At 53.2% G+C, this 20,670-nt stretch overlaps 1 protein-coding gene across 2 annotated transcripts; it reads right to left on the bottom strand.

The window, feature by feature from the left end:
- Positions 1 to 1,692: 1,692 nt before the first annotated feature.
- Positions 1,693 to 20,290, bottom strand: LOC120950101 (low-density lipoprotein receptor-related protein 4). 2 transcript variants are annotated; one of them, XM_040367878.2, is made up of 11 exons: positions 20,132 to 20,290; positions 17,378 to 18,692; positions 14,911 to 15,919; positions 13,485 to 13,935; positions 12,830 to 12,954; positions 10,600 to 12,739; positions 10,212 to 10,508; positions 9,453 to 10,106; positions 7,323 to 8,400; positions 6,454 to 6,626; positions 1,693 to 6,369 (listed from the first exon to the last, which is right to left on the bottom strand). In XM_040367878.2, exons 2-11 carry the CDS (start codon positions 17,514 to 17,516, stop codon positions 6,250 to 6,252), a joined length of 6,186 nt encoding a protein of 2,061 aa, XP_040223812.2. In that variant the 5' UTR covers positions 17,517 to 18,692; positions 20,132 to 20,290; the 3' UTR covers positions 1,693 to 6,249. The 2 variants fall into 2 exon arrangements, with proteins under 2 accessions (XP_040223812.2, XP_040223803.2); XM_040367869.2 differs by having other exon boundaries at positions 10,600 to 12,742; positions 20,132 to 20,289.
- Between the last annotated feature and the right edge of the window lie 380 nt (positions 20,291 to 20,670).

Genomic DNA, 20,670 nt, shown 5'->3' with positions numbered 1-20,670 from the left:
CGGCCTGTGCTGCTGCAGCGTACATCGCTTCAATATCCCTCGCATTCTTTTGTTTTTCATCGCTTGTGTTTCTGTTTGTCCAATTTCGCATTTCACATCATCTAGTTTATTGTTTGTTTGCTTGTTTGCTTGCTTGTGTTTCGTCACTCGTTTGCTGGCTCTTCCATTCACGTACCTTATTTTTGTTGTAGCTTTGCTTCTGTGTGTGATGGCAGGTTCGTTTCCCTTTGTTTCTCCCCTGTCATCCAGTTGCTTTTAGTTGAGCTGATTGGTGTGTCAGAATACCTTAACATATTTTCTCATCTTGTTTTTTTTTTTGTTGTTGCTTCGATTTTTTTGCATTTGTCTGTGTGTGTGTGTGTCTGTATTGTGTATGGTGTTGTTTTCTTTGCGATTTTGTGTTTTCTGGTATTGGTTTGTCTTGTTAAATTCCTAATATACATTGATTTGAGAACTGGTTTCTTCCACCACTTATCTTTTTTTCCCCTTTTATTTGCTCGTGTCCGCTCAATTGTTTTCGCTGTTTCCCTCCGCTTTCTCGCTCTACCACCGTTCAATCTGTTCCACTCTGTCCACGCCAACGGCATTTGCCCATTCCGCATGCTGTTCTTTTTTTTGTTTGTAGTTTAAACGACTTTTTTCCTCTTTTGTTCCTAATAAATGCAGGACTATTCACTTTTTTGTTTGGTTTTTCTTTTTAAAAATATAAATATCATCTGAATCATTTGTGAGTTAGACTCACTGACCTTCATGTGTGTGTGTGTTTGTGTATCGTTTGACTCGTCTTCGTTTTTTTTTGTTGTTGCTCGTTTTGTTTGCTACGCTCTTGCTATGCCCTCTTCGAGGTTATCAAATTTTTATACTTCCCCATTACAATCAATCTTACGTTAGATGCGCGGTACCGCCTCCATTCAACCATTATATCATTCTTCGATTCTCTCTGTTTCACTCGCTTGTAAATGTGATCTGTGTTTGGTTTATGTGTTTGTCTGTGAGTGCGTATGTGTGTGTGTGTGTGTTTAGTTTTGCCTTTCTAAACCTTATCCGAACGGCATTAGCATGCACCTGGTTCGTGTACCAGAGTTACGGTTGGAACGCCTTTTCCTTCGTTTCCCATCGCAAAATCTCTCATGTGTTTGTTAGTGTAGGTTTGCTCTGTTTGCTTTGCACCGACTGTTGCAGTGTTGTAGTATTGTGTTCACACTGTGTGTTAGCAAAAATCATACGTACTGTTGTCTTTTTTTTTTCCTTTCGTTAAATGCATTGCGTAGATGATCCTTACTGTCCACTTTAACTGGACCTCCTAAGATATACCCTACAAATAATGTTTAAAATGAGCATCAAACAAGAGATCCGAACGAAGCGTTGCGGCTTTCTTCGGTCTCCCCCATTTTGTTTGTTCACAAGCCAGTTTTTTTTTTTGTTTGTTTGTCTATAACCCTGCCAAAACTTGTATTATCCTTATAACACTATATAAGGTAGGTAATAAATTATTCACATCCGTTTTACATCATAATTCATTTACTGTTGTAGCATTTGGAACGCTCTACGCTATGGTTTCTCTCTCTCTCTCTCTCTCTCTCTCTTTCTCTCTCTCTCTCTCTCTCTCTCTCTCTATGCCCCATACCGAGCCTCTTGCTTATACTAAATCTCAGTGTGTATGTGAGTGTTTGTTTTTGTTGTTGTCATATACCCCCCCCCCTGCGAATATCTCGGCGACAATAAAATTTGTAGAGCCTTGCGCAAATTTCACTCCGCGAGATTCGTTCGCATACCCAACGCGACCCATCCAATGGATTTCTTTCCCGTTGCCTTTATTTAAGCCTGTGGCTTTTCTTTGCGTGTGTGTGTGTGTGTTTGTGTTTTTCATTTTATTTTTACATATATAAACTGGGACGGCCGATTTGTAACCTTCCCGATGATATCATATACTGTGTCCGTAAAAAAGTAACACAAACAAATAAATTAATAAAATACTCCAACACCTTCGCCCCGCGGCGCACTAGCCGCACCTCGCCCATGCAGCGTGCAGCGGGCAACAATGGAAGTGCCAGCAGCGAATCCCTCTAGAGCCATTGAGCGTGATTGCCCCGAGCGCACTTCTACCATTGCCCTGTGGAGCGTCACCGTCGCTTACCAACCCTATCGTAAATTTCCCGAAAAAACATGCATTTGTGTTGTTGTGTTGCTTCCCCGACACGCTACTCAGCACAAACAAACCAAAATCCGCACCTTCCCACGGTACGGCTGCACTAAAACGCGCATTCTGATGATGCGTTTCGCGGATTCAAAAAACCTAGCATGAATGCATGCGTTTTCGCTTCTGTGTTTTTGTTTGCTTTGTTTATGTTGCCCTTTCCTCCCCACCACTCGCAATTTAACATCGCAAACAGCCCGTCGCTTCTTTTGGTTTTGTTGTTTTTTGTGTTTACTTTATTTATTTTTTTTAATCTTAAACTTGACGTTTAGCCACGCTAAGTACCAAGTAGTAACTGCTGTTGTTCCAGTTCAGGTCTTGAGCCAAGAGAATAGTAACACGTTCGAACAGATTGTATGAACGATGAGGCAAATGAGTTTTTTTTTCTTCTTCGTTTTTGCAACAATCAACAAACGCCCCTAAAGCGCACCCGTAAACCGTTCGGGGTGGGGTCAAACCTGGCCCCCTAGTGTGAGCCTCAATGTAGAGCCCCTTGATTGAGGGCACCAAGCTGGTGCCAAGTTTGCCGCAGCAACGGTTTGCTTTGCGGGAGCGTAGAGCTTGCTAGGAGTTCGGCCTCTGCTGCCCAATCTTGCCACACACGCACAGCTATGGAAACGATAGACACCGTCCGGTTAGAATGTATTGCCCTGTGTTTCAAGTACCGTAAAGTTATTAGTTACTCGCAATGCAACAGTTTGATGCATTGTTTGTCTGCTCCTTTTACCAAGATTGAGATTGTGTACTTTTGCCTGTTTTCTGTGCCGTTTCCGTTTGTGTTGTGCAGACAGTTAGCAAGCAGACTGGTCGAGTTGTCCTGGTGAGTATCTCTTACGATGTGTTGAACGTGAGCGGTAAAACAGTCGTGCAAACATTATGCAGCTTTTTAGAATATTTTTGGAAAGGTAATGTTCAATTGTTGTCCTCACACTGTCTTCAACTGTTTAAGTGTTGTTTTTTCTTCTCCTTCGAATTCTTCGACGCATTCCACACGCCTTCGGAGACGGCTCGGAAACCCGCGGGCGTAAGGAGACACTCGGCTGTAGCACGCAGCAAACGCAGCGCACTGGTAGGCACGGGTACACGCCTGTTGGTGCCCGTGATGCATCTGCTTAAAGCGTTCCAGGTTGTGTGCACAACCTTCTTGAGCCTCTGGCGCCGTAAGCAGTGCAAACGGACCACCGACAGTGTCCACCTCCACCCAGCCGGCTGCATGCAGGCGAGAAAGCTACCGCTGAGTGTATCCACAGAAAATTGGAGCTAGACTGGGCCCCGCAGGTTTCGCCTGCTGTCCCCAAGTGCGCGCTGCAAGCTAACGAACAAACCTAAAACTCGTCTAATCGATCCGATTCGATGTTTGGCACGTTGTTGCACTGTCAATCAACTGTGTTGATTGCTGCACGTCAACACACTACTCCGATGACAATCTCGCCATGTTGCTCTGTTTGTTTGTGTAAAGTGTAATATGTGCATGTGTGTTTGTGTTTTGCCCTTGTAGCACACAGTATTTACAAATAAGTTTGTTCCGTATTTGCTTGGCTTTTCTTAATTTCTTTTTTTTGTTTTGTTTCAATCTCTCCTTCCCCTGTCGGGTAGGGCCCCCAGACGGGGCACACCAAACCACGCGGCAAAACGTTCGGTCGCCAACAGAGGGGAGGGGAGGTATGAGCAGTGTTTTGGGGTTTGTATCCTTCGGTATCCTTAAATCCCGCAAAACAACAAAAAGTTTAAACTCGATGTGCCCAGCTCCAGCCAATCGTCCAAGGTCGGTGCACCGAGGACCCGATCACCACAAAGACCACCAAGAATCGTAAAGCTGCGTTCGTCCCCTTTACTCATCGTTCCGACCACGTCCACGGGTGGCGTTGGTTTGCATCAAACCATCCCTTGCACAGCCCCCATACCACCCGCCCCTCCAACATCGTCGTCCGGTTAAACTAGATACATACATCGATAATCAGTCAATAGTCTCAACATGCTAAACAGAGCAGCGCTTGGTAGCTTTGAAACAAGTGTGCTTTGGGTAAAACTGAACGAAGAACGCCGTAACGCGTCCTGCGAGCGACCAGAGCGTCCGCATCCGGGGCCAAACTTCGGCTGCGGCTGCCTGGTGTCGGCCCCTCCATTTTTGTTCGTTTGTCTGTTTGTTTGCTCAAGCTCGAGCCTGAGCCGTCGCTCTAATGTATCGCTACTAATAACGTAGTAAACCTCGGAGCACAACATGCGTTGCCACTCGAGTTATGAGTTTTGAGCTGCCGCGGGGTGTGTCTGTGTGTGAGTGTGTGTGTGTGTACGATTATAGACACATCCACTAATTAACAACCGAATTTTGAGACGTTGGATGTTAACGCACCACCTCTTACGCTGGTCCCGCAGTCCGGAGCCACCGACGCACGGGGACAAGAGGCGATGCGGCCCTCCCCACTGTACAGATCCAACCGTCTGACGTACGCTGACGTCTAGCAAGCAAAGTGCAAGCGCTTGCTAAGTAACGTTCGCCACTAGAACCGTCACTTACACACACACACACACACATACACACATACGCGCGCACCCACACGTCAGATTGGTACACAACACAGCCTCCTATATAGTCGTATCAAGTTCGCCCTCGCCCTCTACCACCACGATCTCGTTGCCCTTGTTTGTTTGCTTTATTTGTGTATGTTTGTTGCTGTTTTCTTCCTCTTTCTCTTCATTTCGTGGTATGGTATTTTGTATTCTTCATCCTTCTTCGTCGTCTCCTTCCTTTTACTCTTCCTTAGATACAAATTCATGCAGAATGAATTGAAAACACATAGTACACGTGTACAGATCACCTACAAATATACAAATTTAGCTTCTAAAACGGGTTCGCGTAGGTCACCCTTCCCCGCATCCAACCTGGCGGTAATTGCTGCTCGAATGTCTTTGCGTGTTTGCGTTGAGTGTGTGTGTGTGTGTGTGTGAATGTGTATGGGTGGGTGTATTTACACAGCCATGCACGCACACACGCACGAAGATATTAAGACGACAGCTTCTTGCTGGAGCAAAAGATCATCTTTTAGGAGGTCTCAGCAATCTCTGCCAGTATTGTTTTGTGCATATCTCCTAAACATCATCAACATCTTCTTCTTCTTCTTCTTCTTTTTCTTTTTTGAATGGATACAGTGAACCGAGCGTAGGTGGAAAAGATGGCCCGATGTGGGCAAAGATGTGTTGTTTGACAAACGTGTAATGGAATCGTTTGCTTTACGGTTTGTTTTGTCGGTGGTGCGACTACTCTTTCTCTCTCTCTCTCTTTCCCTTTCTCTCTCTCTCTTTCCCTTTTCGTCTATATTTTTATCTCTTTCGCCACCACCGGGATAGTTCACAGCATGTTTACGCATATGTATGGGAGTATGCAACGCTTCAAACGGAAGTATCAAACGGAAACGAATGACCCTAAACCTGTGGGGACCAACTGGTTGGTGCCGGACCACCGGTATGTATTTTAGCTCACAGCTTTTCCAGTACATTTCCTCCCCGCAGGCTCCCCAAGGCCACTGCCCGGGGACACCATCTAGCAACGAGTTGCTGCTGCGTTGCAAACGCTATAGAATATTTCATTGAATTGAAATGTTATCTTAATATTCTGTAAAGTTCTGTAATGTGTGTGTGTGTGTTTTTTTTGTTTGTTTCTTTCTTTTCGATTTAACGATGTTGTGATTTAGCTGCCTGTAATAGTCATAACATTCCCAATTTGTGTCCCAGTCTGTAATGTATATAACATTCTTGCTTGAGCAGTTTAAGGTTCGTGTTCCGTTTTCCTCTCAGGGCTCTGTTCTCTAATATATATATATATGTATATGTATGTGGTTTTAGGTTTTTTTGTCTTCCTCGCCAGTAGCAGAACTGCAAGAGGAGATACCGGCAGGAAGGAGAGTAAAAACAACCCCTTTCCCATGCCGCTCGTCCTCAGCCTGCCCTTAGATGTGTTCGGAATTCGGGTATCGTCAATGAATCGCCTCGTGCGAACAGCAGGAACTATACACCCACAAGGACTGGCATGCCCCCGAAAAGCTTAGAACGCTTTAGACGGGCAGAACAGCCGACACCGGTGTTATCTGGGACGTGGGCGTCGACGCTAGGTAGCTACCGTTGCTGGTACCGTGATGCTGGACGCCCAGATACTTCTCCTCAAAAACACGCTCCTGTTGGGAAGTGAAGGCAAGGGATTAGTTCAGGTTCTGAGGCGACTTCAGGCTGTGACTGTGCCCGAAGAAAAAAAAACCGACCTGTGCCCGATCGTACTTCAGCCGCTTCCAGATGGTGTTGCGCGACGAGCCGGAATCGCCGGTCTGGCAGAGACCCTCGATGCCGTTGTAGTTCGGGTTGGTAAAGGTCAGCACGTCGCTGGCACTGCGCGAGCTTTTCTTACTCTGCTTGCGTTTCGAGTTGACAATCAGCACTGGAAAGGTGAAAGCACATCACATCACAATATTCCAAGTTTTACCAATCATCCAAGCCCAAGCGACAGGCGTAGCGGAGGAGTGTATGTGAGTGCGTGCGTGCGTGGGTGTTAGGGTGATGGGTGATCCGCAATGGAGTCGAGGATCTTTTCCGACCTCAGCTTTTGAAATCTTGAATTTGGTTACAATTCAGGAAACCCCGATTTGATTCGGCAATTCTTGACGAACCTCGACGAATCTGACAAACGCGCCTGGATGGTTCCGGATGAATCCAAATGACTCTGGATGACTGGACTATCACGGACGAATAAAGATGTTGCCGGATGCGTCGTATGGACTAGTCTCGAGACATCCGGACTCATGCCGAATTGACTTGTATGGATTAATTTGCATTCATCGAAAAAAGGTCCTAACTTGTCTGAACTCGTTGTTGGTCTCGCTATAAATTATCCACAATCGTCTGGATTCGTCCAAAACCATCCAGAATTCAAAATTGTGCCTAATTCGTCTAGAATCCTTCAGAATTCGACTAGAATCGTCCGAAAATCATCGCGATTTGCATGCATATCGCATATCTCCCTGCATCACAAAAGCCGAATCTACCCATCACTAGAGTGTCTGTGCGAAGCAATGTGCGCTGTCTGCTAGTCTAGCCTGAACTCCTGCCGCTGGTTGAAATTACGCGTCCGAATTACCTAAGATGGCGATGATGACGATGATAAGCAGCCCGGCCAAGATGGCGGTCGCTATGATGACTAGCTGCGCGTGCATTCGGCTGCTGCTCAGCACGATCGAGCCGTTCGAGTGGGGCGGTTTCTCCTCGCTCGCCGACAGCATCTCGTCGTTCGGCTTCATCGCCACGAGGATGGCCGGCTCGGGGTCGCAGTGATGTGCGTCCGGTATGTCCGGGCAGCCGCACACGTACCGCGTCTCGGCGTACAGGCACAGGTGCGAGCAGCCGCCGTTGTCGCTGCGGCACGGGTTCCAGTCGTGCGGTTGCCGCTGCCCCGACACGGCCCGTATCTCGAGCGCACCGCGCAAGCTGAACCGTGCCACCTCGACGCTCGACACGCTGTGCTTCGGTGCGCGCAGTACCGACTTGTTGTACCAGTCGGTCCAGTACAGGTGCGTCGCGGTGAGCGTGAACCCGAACGGATGGGTCGCGTGCGACACCACCTGCTGGCGCCGGCGCCCGTCGAAGTCGCACAGCTCGATCCGATCCTGCAGTGCGTCCGCCCAGTACAGCTTCTTCGCGTCGAAGTCGATGGCCAGGCCGGTCGGGAAGCCGAGCTCGAAGTCGACTATGCTGCGCCGCTCGGACCCGTCCATGTACGCCCGCTCGATCTTGGGCGTTTGGCCCCAGTCGGCCCAGAAGACGAAGCCCCGCTTCGGATAGAGGATGATCGAGCGCGGATCGTCCAGTCCGTCGGTTAGAATGGCCTTCCGGCACGAGCCGTCCAGCCGGGCGACCTCGATCTTCTTCAGGGCCGTGTCCGTCCAGTACAGGTTGTCTGCGAGCCAGTCGACCGCGATGCCGTTCGGTGTGTTCAGCCCGCTCGATACGATCACCTGCGTGTCGGAGTAGTTGTGCATGTTGACGCGCCGGATCGCGTCCACGTTCACGTCGGCGTAGAACACGTACATGCTGTCGAAGTGGTAGTCCAGCACGACCGCACCGTGCACGCCCTCGATTGGTAGCACCACATCGAACAGGTCCGGCGTGTCGAGCGAGATGCGCCCAATGCCCGAGCGCAATGCAATCAGCAGGTACTCCTGGTTGTGAAGAGGCGGGGGAGAGATGTTGGTTGCATTATTTCATTTCATTTTAATTCCCTAACTGAAAGTACTCATGTATTGTATACACGTCAGAAATGGAAAAAAATCCATCCCAACCCGAGATTGAAAGCCTGGACACTGCCCGGCCTGGACTGCCTGCCTGGACAGCTTCCATATCAGTAAATGACTCCTTCTGCTGATCTGTTCGTTCTTTTCCGATTTCTTCGAATGGTCTATTAGTCACAATAGCTGACATGTTCCTTACTCTCGTTTCGTTGAACTCACGGGACCATTTGGGCCAGTGAGTTCTTGTCGGGGAGAGCAGTGCCTGCTCTGTGGAGGACATTCTTCTGATCACAGGTGATTATCTCCAAGATCAACTACTCGAGACTGTTAGTTACGTTATTTCTTCCTGGGGATTGTGTCCTTTAGCGTGGGCTTTAGAGCCTAGACGCCAGAAAAATCTGTCTGTTCTTACAAAGCAAAGGGATTTAAAGGGGAATTTCTTTACAGTTCAGTTAAGGCAGATTACCTGCGTACGTTGCTTACTTGCAGGTGTCATGTCATTACCATGTTTCTGCTCGATACAGTTGGGTACAAGTCAGAATTAAATGTCTACACACAACATCCACAACTAACATGTTAGTAGCAGGATGTTGACTAACGAAATAAACAGAAAATAATATGTTCTCCAGTATTAGTGGGCGCAGCAGCTGAGCTCAGTTCAAAATTAGGCCTCAATAATTGCAAACCAGAAAGAGACTTAAACTAAAGATAGACATTTTATCAAGCCTCCGTTAAGTGGTCCTAGTAACTTGTAATAGAGTAGTAGTACTAGAAAAATGTTAAAAGTATAAATCTATCTGGATGTAGAGATAATGAATTACCGAACCTTTTGGGTCACATATCGCCCTAGCCACATCAATACACAAATAGTACCTCTTTGAGTAACATGAGGTAGTTAATATACCAGAACAAAGAAGCAAAGGATAACACAGATAGTGATAAAAACAACATAGCAAACTGTGAAGAATAATGTGTCCACTTACGTCCGGCAGGGTTTTACAGTCGGTCGTGCTGCCTTCCCGCATCGTCAGCCCGGTCGGACATTTGCACGAGTAGCCGGTCGGATTGCGCAGGCACAGGTGCGAGCAGCCCCCGTTGCCCGCCCCGCACACATTCTCCAGATGGCGCTCCTCGTCCTCCTGCACCACCTTCACATCCATCAGGCCCTCCAGCCCGTGCGTAACGTTCCGGATGTGGGCCGGGTTGCCCTTCGGCACCGAGTGGAGCGCCTTGGTGATCCAATCCGTCCAGTAGATGGTGCGCCCGGTGACGGCGAGCGCGTACGGGTGGGGCAAATTTTCCACCACCTTGGTGCGCGCCCCACCGCTCAGCGTGCACGACTCGATCGTCTTCATCTGTGCGTCGGCCCAGTAGATCCGCTTTGCCGCCCGATCGACGGCCAGCCCGTTCGGCCAGCCGAGCCCCTCCGTGATCAGATCGACCCGGTTCTCCCCGTCCATGTCGGCCCGCTCGATGCGCGGGTTGGCGCCCCAGTCCGACCAGAACAGGTAGCCCGACTCGTAGTCGAGCGCGATGCCCCGCGGCTGCTCCAGATCCTTCCACACCAGCGCACTGCGTATGCCCTCCTCCAGGTCGCTCACCTCCAGCACCTTCCGCCCGGCGTCGGTCCAGTACAGCTGGAAATTGGGGGGGGGGGGGGGGGGGGAAGGGGGGGGGAGAGACGGGAGAGTTTAGTCTCCTTAATGCCCTAGGCCCCGGGAAGATCCAGCTGCCTCGCTTACCTTGCGCCCGATCGAGTCGATCACGAGCCCGTCCACGCTGGTCATGCTCTCGCTGTAGATCTGCTTGATGCGCATGCCGTCCGGCGTGGAGCGCATGATCACGTCCTCGATCGTGTCCGCCCAGTAGATCTCGCCCGTGCGCCGATCGACGTCCAGCGTGACCACGTTCGAGATCGGGGGCAGCGGCAGCACCACGTCGATCTGATAGTCACTGTCGAGCGACACCTGCCGCACCTCGGTACGGTGCGCAAACACCAGATAGTTGGAGGGGCCGCTCTTGCACGTTTTACCATTATCCTGGTGCCCGCCAACGAGGAGAAGGAACGAAAGACAAATGAATGATTAGAGCAACTGCTCGGGCAAAATCTCCCGAGTGGCAACCCCTTACCTTCAGCTGGATACCGATCGGGCAGGCACAGCTGTAGCTGGTCGGGTTCAGCAGACAGATGTAGGAGCAGCCACCGTTCTTGTGGGCGCACGGGTTGCGCGAGTCGCGCCTGTTCCGGTGAAACACGCGTATGTCCATCAGGTCGGTGTTGTTCGCGAGTATCGTGCGCCGATCGTGCCCGTTGTACATGTTCGCCACCTGGATGCTGTGCGTGTCCCAGTCCGTCCAGTAGACGCGCTTCTCGTACACGTCCAGCCCGAACGGGTGCTTCAGCCCCTCGGTGATGAGCCGGTTGCGCCCGGTGCCGTCGTAGTTGACGTACTCGAGCGATTTCGTACCACCGTCCAGGAAGTACAGCCGCTGCTTGTCCACGTCCAGCGCCAGCCCGTTCGGCCACTGCAGATTCTCCGACACGAGCGTGAACCGGCCGGTACCGTCCATCCCGGCCCGCTCGATCAGCGGGTTCGAGCCCCAGTCCGACCAGAACATGTAGCCCTCCCCCGGGTGCACCACGATGTCGCGCGGTTTGTCCAGCCGCTCCCAGATCAGCAGCGCCCGCTGGCGCCCGTCGGTCGTCGCCGCCTCGATGCGGTTCGTGCCCGGATCCGTCCAGTAGATCTTGTCCGTCACCCAGTCGAGGGCGAGACCGGCGGGCGAGATCAGGTTCGCCTTCACGATCGCCTCCTGCTGGCTGCCGTTGATGAACGCCCGGCTGATCATGCTCTTGCCGACGTCCGTCCAGTAGATGACGTTCGTGCGGCTGCACCAGTCGACGGCGACGGTCGACTTGATGCCGTCGAGCGGCAGCACCATGTCGACCGGGTTGGCCGCATCGAGCTGCCGCACCCGGACGTCCTTCTTGCGCGCGATCAGCAGCAGCTTGTCCGGCACGGTCGAGCAGGTCTTCTGGTCCGGGCGCAGCGTCAGCCCGATCGGGCAGGCGCAGCGGCGGTGCGTGCGGGCCGGCAGGCACAGATGCGAGCAGCCCCCTTTGCGGCCGTTCTTGTCCGCCGCGCACCGGTTGGTGAAGTCGGGCTGGCGGGACGGATGGTAGCTCTGGATGCCCATCGGGAAGTGGAGCCCCTCGTGCACGACGCGGAAGCCGCGCCCGTTCACCTTGCTCGCGGTCGAGATGGTTTTCGTATGCCAGTCCGTCCAGTACATCGAGTCCTCGAACAGGGCGAGCGCGAACGGGTGCGGCAGGTTGTTGCTCAGGATTTTGCGCCTGGCCCGCCCGTCAAAGTTGGCGCTCTCGATCACGTGCTTCGCGTCCGCCCAGTAGATCCGGCTGCTGGTGTAGTCGATCGTGAGCCCGTTCGGCCAGAAGATGGCCTCCGCGATGATCGTCTGCCGGTCGGACCCGTCCATGAACGCGCGCTCGATCTTCGGCGCCGTGCCCCAGTCGGTCCAGAACACCAGCGCCCGGCCCGGATGGACCGCGATCGCGCGCGGCTTGTCCAGATCGCTCGCCGCAATCACCGCCCGCATCTGGCCGTCGAGCGTCGACACCTCGACGCGGCGCGTGCCCGAATCCGTCCAGAACAGCAGATCGTGTATCCAGTCCACTGCCAGCCCGCCCGGCGACTCCAGCCCCCACTTGATGACGTCCCGGACGCCGCTCCCGTTCAGGTGCGACCGCTTGATCACGTCGATCGACACGTCCGTCCAGAACAGCAGATCCTGCCGGTAGTGGTAGTCGAGCGCGATCGCGTTCGGCAGGCCCTTCGCGATCGAGGTGTACTGGTTGTTGCTGAGCGACACCTGCCGTATGTCGGCCCGGTTCGCCATCAGCAGCTTCACCGAGCCGCCGACCGCCTTGCAGGTGCGCTGGTCCGGCCGCAGCACGTAGCCGGGCTGGCAGGAGCACCGGAAGCTGCCCGCCACGTTCAGACACTCCTGCGAGCAGACCGGATTGCTCGTGATGCTGCACTCGTCGATGTCGGTGCAGTTGTAGCCGTTGCCGTGGAGCAGGTACCCCGGCCGGCACATGCACTCCTCCCGACCGCTGTACGCCGTGATGCAGAGCTGCTCGCAGCGCGAGTGGGCCCCGCACGGGTGCACGATCGGGCAGCGCATCTCGTCCTCGCCGTTCGCACAGTCGGTGTGGCCGTCACACACGTGCTTCTGGTTGATGCACACGCTGCTGCAAAATGGGGAAACATCGACCGTCCGCGTTAGATGCCAGTTTTCGGAAGGTCTTCGGAAAGACTTGTGGCTGTGTGGTACTTACGAATCGCGCGTACTATTTCGGCTGCCCGAGGGACACAGGAACTGGTTCAGCTCACACTTGATGTCGCAGTCCTGCTCGTCTTCGCCGCGCCGACAGTCGGCCGAACCATCGCACACCCAGGATCGCTACGGAAAAATAGGCAAATGAACTCATCAAACAACTCCAGAACACAAACGAAACGAGGGACAAGCAGCACAGCTTGTTGAACAGCGTCATCCAGCTAGAATCATTCCGAGGCGTCAGTCATTTGGAGTCTTATGGATTCAACCTGTACAATCCAGACTCATCTAGTGCTGTTCCGACGCTTCGAAATTCAATGCAGTCAAACTCACGCAACCAAAACTATTCGGAGTCGTCTGAAACCATTACGAGTCACCTAGAGTCGTCTGGAGTGATGTCAACACCGAGCTCGTCCCGACGTATCCAACCTATTCTTATCGCTTGGAATCACTTTACAAGAACTATTTGAAGTCGTCTGTAATGATTCGGAGTCGTCTGGACGCATTCGGATTCATCCAGATATCACACACACACACACACACACACACACACACACACACACACACACACACACACACACACACACACACACACACACACACACACACACACACACACACACACACACACAAAAACGCCCTTAAACAAAGCTTACCAGTATGCAGCGGCCATCCTTGCACGTATACTCGTCCGGCGAGCAGGTCCGCCCGGCGATCCGATCCACCGGGCAGTTCTTCTCGTCCTCGCCGTTGTTGCAGTCCTGCTTGTCGTCGCAGCGCCACTGCAGCGGAATGCAGTCGCCATCGTCGCACTTGAACTCGTTGATCATGCAGTCGACCTGCTTCTTCGCACAGTTCTCCTCGTCGCTCCAGTCGCCGCAGTCGTTGTCGCCGTCGCACCGGAACCGCATCAGGACGCAGCGGCCGCCCGGGCCGCCCATACCGCCCAGGGCGCCCTTGCACTTGAATTCGCCCTCCGGGCAGCTCTGCATCGGCCGGTCGCAGTTCGCCTCGTCCGACTCGTCGATACAGTCCGTCTCGCCGTCGCACTGGAACGAGGCCGAGATGCAGGACCCATCCTTGCACCGGAACTCGTCCCGCGTACATCTGCGGCGGAGAAGACAGGTTAAGGTATGATGGCAAAGATGACGAAGGGGATTAGAGAATGGCAGAGAGCACACGGATGCACACTTCAAAAGCAGCTCATTAAGCAGCGCAGCCGGGGTAAACATCGTTAAATTGAAACGCACCATTAAGCCTTCCCAATTAACGTGAAACCCAGCCACGCGCTAGGCTTTCCCTGGGTGAAGCTAGCAACATGTGTTTATGGGTTAAGCGGGCTAGGCCCACCCTCGGGGGAGGCAGGGCGAAAAGGTAGCAAACAACTTCCAGCCCAGGTTTCGATTGCCGAGTGCCGAGCACTAATGAAGGCAACTAGTTCAAGTTCACGGTCGGGGTAATGAATGTTCGCTCCAAACTGCTAAACTCCCTGGGATCCGTAATATGTATGCTTTACAGGACATCACAAGCACAGTTGGCACATTGGCAATTGTTGGCAATTGTGTTAATTAATTAAATCAAGCTGGTGTAGGTGCACGTCCAGCGGCAGTGCTGACGTTTGTTTGAAGTGCAATGTCAGAAATAGGAGTCTTCCTGCTTGGAATTTCAGTCCCGCCCAGTGCAACTTCGACAAGTCTTGGGTCGACTGGGTCGTCGATTTGACCTTCCAAGGTTTTTTTTTCCATGTCAGGTTTTGTTTGATAGGGATAGCCAACCTGTAACTACCGGGCTTTACCGTGCGGTTACTTCAGGCGTCCGGAGCACCTTAGGCACCTGCAATTGAGCCTTTTCCGGGGAAACACTCACAACAGCTCAGGTCCTACGGGCGATTTCATCTAGCCGTAACATGGAATGCCACCAGCAGATGTCTCTAATTAATTGAATCAAACAGAGTTGGTTGGCTTGGATGAGCCGTCCTTGAAGCAGCTCACAGTGCCCCGCTCCACTTGCCATTCAAACCGCTCTCCCCCCCCCCCCCTCTTCCCCGCAGTCGCAACCGCCTCCGCAATGGCCACTACTTACTGTTTGGTGCAGTTCTTCTCGTCCGACAGGTCGTTGCAGTCGTTGTCGCCGTCGCACACCCAGTCGCGCGGTATGCACATCCCGTTCTGGCACTCGAACTTCTCCTCGGTGCAGTCGTGCCGGTTGCCGCAGTGCGTCTCGTCCGTGTAGTCGCCGCAGTCGTCGTCCCCGTCGCACAGCCAGTCGCGCGAGATGCAGGTGTGCGTGGTGGCGCAGATCACGTGCGTGCCGCTCGTCTCGCAGTTGTCCTTGATCTGCTGGGCCAGCCGCTGGTGCACTATCTCGCAGTTCTGCTCGTCCTCGGTCAGCACGCAGTCGGCCTGCCCGTCGCAGTGCAGATCCATGTGGATGCAGGCGCAGCTCTTGTCGCAGGTGAACTCGCGCGGCTCGCACTTGATGTCGCAGCTCTCGATCCCGGCCAGCCCGTCCGCCTTGCCGGCGGCACCCGCTCCGCCGCCGCCGCCGCCGCCCGACTCCATCAGCAGCTCCTCGTCCGGCCGGAATATGTCATCGTCCGGATGGATGTGGTAGTGGCCCAGGTGTGCGCTCGGCCCGTACCGCTCGAACGGCCGGAAGCCATCGTTGTCTCGCCGCTCGACCCCCCGTATACCGTACACCGTGTCGTAGTGCGACATCGAGCCGTACACGTTGCCACCGGCCGCGTGGCTCCCGATCGGGTGGTGCGACAGCCCCGCGCTACGGTCGATCGCGATCGAGGCGTTCTTCGGGTACTGGGTCGCCTGGTGGAAGGTGCGCCGTCGGGGCGGCGCCATCATGATCTTACCCGGCGGCAGCTGCGGCCGGATGTCCTTCTGGTAGGGTTTCGGTTTGCGCGGCTTCGTCTTGACGACCCGGCCCTCGCCCCCCGGCTGCCGCATCGAGTTCGAGCCGAATATCTGCCAGGCTGCGCCGAGCTGATTCGGCCCCGGCGGCCCCGATTGCTCCGACTTGCCGTTGTAGTGCCCGACGCCCTCCGACGTGATCTCCGTTGTCTGCTCCTCACCGTGCGCTAGGGAAGGATTTTATGTGTGTGTGTGTGTGTGGGTAAGTGGAAGAAAAATAGAATGAAAATTGTGGTACAGCATGTTCATCGAAAATCTGGTACGCCCGTGTCCCGATATCGGAAGTCCCAGCTTCTTCTTCCCAGGTAAAGTCATTCAGACATTCAGCAGCATTCAGGAAATAAAACCTAACCTCGAATTGGCCAATACAGCAAACGCCACCGTGGCCATCGGGGGGCGTTCGCCTAGCCGCTGGGGCGTCTTTCGAAAAACTCCACTACCTAAACCTTCTTCCTCCCGTACTCCTCCTCCTCCTCCTGCCCCTTTGATACCCTCCCGTTCGTTTTCAAGGACAGATTACACCCATCGCTGTTTTGATGAATGGAACGTTTTTAGGGCTGAGGGAGTAAGGGGTGGGGGGAGGTGGAAGCCTGCGCCTGCGCATGGTGCGTCGTCACTGCGTGCCGATTTGGTTTCGAAATCTTTTGCTCATAAAGTTCCCAAAAATTTCGCCCATTTTCGAGCGAACGAGGCGTGTGATTGTGTACGAGAGAGAAAGAGAGAGAGAGAGCGAGTGTCCGCTCGACGCACACGCAGAGCTCGAGCAGAGCTTCGCACGGAAAAAGCTGTTTATTGATTTAAGAGGGCGCGCGAGAGCTTTTGTGCGAGCGCTCGCAGCTCTCGGCTGCTGCGAGTGCTGCCCTTATCTACTCAGTCTCCGGTGTCTGAGTGTCGCGTTTAAGCTCACCCCGTTTGTTCTCCGACCTCTCTCGGCTCTCAGCTCACATCTAATCGCGTTCGTATCCTTTTCCCTCTTCCCGCCACTCCCTCTTCCCTTATTTGTATCAATTTTTGCAAACAGCTTTCCGCTCGCTCATTCATGGGATGGAGCTGGCTGGGCGCGGGATGGGTTGGAGGGAGGGAGCAGAAGGCAGAGGGAGTTTATTTGATTGAAATCGAAGTCCAATATTCAAACCATTATTGTTTTCTCGACCCACGGTTTTGCAATACCTCCTCTTCTTCCCCCGACGCCTCCACCCTTTGCACCGTTTTCAGGCCATATTTTCCACTGGCTTCTGCGAAATTGCTGGCGTTCCTGCGCGTCTCTCCCCACAGCATTGCCACGTCTCCTTGGGTGGGCTATTTGCTTTCAAGGTGTGCCCCTGGGTGTGCTTCACGTGTGAACGGGTAAAAGCGAAGTTCTCTACGGCACAGTTTGTTTTTTTTCTCCAAATCTAGTCCGGAGATTAGCTCCCGTGTGGAGTCTCTTGCCTTATGCCCTAACGTTTCTTGCCCCAATGATGCACATTTTCCTTCCCTCTGACTACCATATGCTAAGCTGTCGCTTGGGGACTCCACTCGCTCCCAAGTCCCTAGTGGAATAACGCCATTGAGCAGCTGTTTGCTGACCCCGGCCAGCCCTCCATATGTGACCAACGGACCCGTCTCCCTCACCCACAACTTACCGATGCCCAGGAAGAGCGGTACCGTCAGCAGGGGTACGATCAGGCCCAGCCGCACGCCGAGCCCGGCCAGCGCGACCAGACAGCGGTGCGACCGGCCACTGCCCCGGTTCCGGCGCGGTTCCGCCGCCGCCACCACCATCCTGTACCGCCCGGTGGCGTATGATGTTCCTCCGGCCCCGGCTCGCCTGCCGGAACCGTCCAACGCTGCCGTGCAGCTCACGCCCCTCCGCCCCAGAGCGGACCCGCTCGGTGTGTGTTTGTGTTGGAGTTTCCGCAGGCGCAAAACCCCCCCCCAACAACAAAAAAAAACTCACAGTCCGCTAACGATTCGATTAAGCAAGTTTTGCTAAGAAGCTTGCACCAGCGAACGACACTTTGCTGCCTCACAATCACGCACACACGTTTTTTTTTTTTTTTGTTTTTGTTTTTTTACATCCAGTAATAAGCCAACGCCTGGGGCATACTGGGCCAGCTTCACTTTGTTTCGCAAGTCTCTTGGGCAAGTACTTGGGCAAGTTTGTGGCACAAAACTGTTCTTCGGAAGCTGTTTGTTCCTTTTTCTGTCCGCTATTTTTTTTTTCTCTCCGACAAAACTCGATCCTTTTCCCCCGGCGCGCTACGGTGGGGCGGTGCCCGAAAACTCGGGGGAACAAGGAGACGGCGAAGGGAGCGCACAGCGGGTGGGAGGTGGGGGGGGGGGGGCGGGCAGAGATTTAAAAAGTTAAGCGCACCGCGTTGTGAAGCCCTGCTACGCTTTAAGTTTCCGCCGGAAGTTTCCGTGTCCGTTGGTGGTCCTGGTGGACCGCCCGCCAACCCTGACGGCCGCCCTCCTAGGGTGGGCAACGCACCCGCACCGGTGCACACGCGGCCAAGCTAATCGATGATGGGGGCGCTGCTGCTGCTGCTCCTGCCGTTGCTTCTGCTTCTTCGTCCGTCCGCACCCGCAAGCATTGCTCTTGATACATGGTTGAGGTTAGCTGGTGTTAAGTTATCATACAGGTTCGGTTTTTTTTTTGTTGTGTGTGTGTGCGTTTTCTCGTTTGTTTGTTTGTTGGTTCGGGAAGGGGGGGGGGGGGATAAGATTTTGCGCGACAGATTCGAGGGAAACACAAAACACCAGCACACAAGACACACACACACGCGCGCACACACACGCACACAAGCTTCTTTTCACGCACGTACACACAGCACAATGTCCGCGGTCACAGGTCACGCGGCAAGCCTGGGCGGTCACTGGTTTAGCATCTTCTCTTATATCCCTTACTCATGATGCGAGCACACACTGTCGGTTACACTTTGAGTCTCCAAACAAAATCTGCCATCAAAAAACCGCAAAGAGAAAAAAAAAAGATGAAGAAATGAATGGAGTTTGTGCGATTGCGAAAATGGTGACACTTTGATATAGACCGTTTGACGGGTAAAAGGGGTTGAGGGTGATGGGGTAGGAAGGGAGGGAGGGGATGGGAGTGGGAGCTTAGACAAAGAGAGAAAGAGAAAGAGAGAGAGAGAGAGAGAGAAAGAAAAGAGAGGGAGAGACAGAGAGAGAGAGGCGAGGAGAGTAGAAAGATCTGGAGGCGTTATGCCCATCGACTATACATATGTATATGTAGCTGAGGTCGATGTATATGTGCGTTTTGTGAAGATTCAAATATATACGTCCGGACGACTTTCGGACGACCATCCCCCTCCACTGTGATCCTTCTCCACTCTTCACCCTCTTCTACCCCTTCATAATCCAGCATGTAGTCGCCCACGCCCTATAAAGTCACTCGCTTTGCCCGAATGGGGCACATGGACACACACACACACACACACGGTACAGTGGGTCGAAAAGGGTCGACGCATATGTCGGACACATACATGGCGACACCTACATAGAAGTAGGGTTAAGGCATCCTCCCTTTTTGGCAAAGAAAATCGGGAATGCACCCAAAAAAAACCCCCCCTTCACTGTACAAACGTGTACATTTACACTCACTTCAACATGCGGCGGCACACACACACACACACTGAACCAAAAGCTTAATTTTCACAGCTTTTCGGTACTGCGTATATCATCCGCCCGCTGTACATGTAGGTGTGCACCGTGGTTTTCCGTGGCTGCCTACACCCTTTTTTTCGTTTTGTGTCTTCTTCTTGTTTGTTTTTGTTTCTCTCCACCAAATCGTCCACCAGTGGGTTGCACACGGTGGCTCAAGAATCACGACGTGCGTGCGTGTGTGATTTGCTTTCTTTCCTGTTTCTGTTACTTTTTGCGCACCAACGGCATTCACACGCACGCAAACGCAATTACACACACACACACACATACACACACAAAAGCAGAGCCTCGGCCAGCCCTGCTCACTATTGCTGGTGCTGTAGGGGGGGCAAATTGCGTCGTTGGCAAGTGCTTTCGTCCGAACGCGTTTAGGCATTTCCGCCGCGTGTTGATCGATGCGCTTGATGGGCGTGCAGTGTTGGTTGGTGAGAGGTCCAGCGGCGGAACGCCAGCCGCAGAAAAGCTGCCGTGGCCACGCGTATGGCCCCAACCCTGCACCGGAAACCCTACCCGTCGGCGTTCCTGGCGAGCACACAAGGATTGGGGAAGAATGGGAAGGTGTGGGTGGGTGTGCGTGGAATGAGGAGTGATCTCTACGAAAAGGTGGTGGTGATGGGGTTTTTTTTTTTTTTTTTGTTGCGTTCGACTGTCGTCGCGCGCGCTCCTCCCTCCACTCCACCCCGTTGGCCGTTCACCAACGAACACTACCAGACCTGGCCTGCGGTGCAGCCAATCACGCGAACGGTACATCTGTAACTGGTGGCATCCACGAGCCAGGAGCAGATTTTCATCTCGTCCTCACACATAATCGCGGCGCATCCGCCGTTCGGCATCTGGCCGGTTCTCTCCCGGCTCTCAGCCAGCCAGCATCTCACAGCCCAGCATCCGAGAGCGTCGTGGAATTTTTGGGCGCCACTTACATAACGAGCGAGCCAGCCAGCCAGCCAGCCAGCCTGGCAGGAGAGTTGCATCCCGGGGAGCGAGCGAACGAGCAGTGCGCAGTCGCCCTGACCGGCACTGGCACTGTGCGAACCGCGATATCCGTGCAGCGCAACTAACCGGGAGCCTTCGCTCTTTCGAGACGGGAGGATACTGTCGTGTGTGTGTGTGTGTGTGCGTTTTGTTTTACTTCGTCTTAATCTTTTGTAAAAGCAACGGAAGTTGGCCGTGTGTCGCGTAGACCAAACAAAGTAACCAACCGGAAGCGGGAACCAACAATTAATTGCCCACGCTGGGACATCTAGGCTCTACC

The sequence above is a fragment of the Anopheles coluzzii genome, chromosome X, assembly GCF_943734685.1.
Source record: "Anopheles coluzzii chromosome X, AcolN3, whole genome shotgun sequence".
Classification (NCBI taxonomy): Eukaryota; Metazoa; Arthropoda; class Insecta; order Diptera; family Culicidae; genus Anopheles; species Anopheles coluzzii.
The sequence above is the reverse complement of the archived record's forward strand: the minus strand, read 5'-3'. Positions and strand labels throughout refer to the sequence as shown.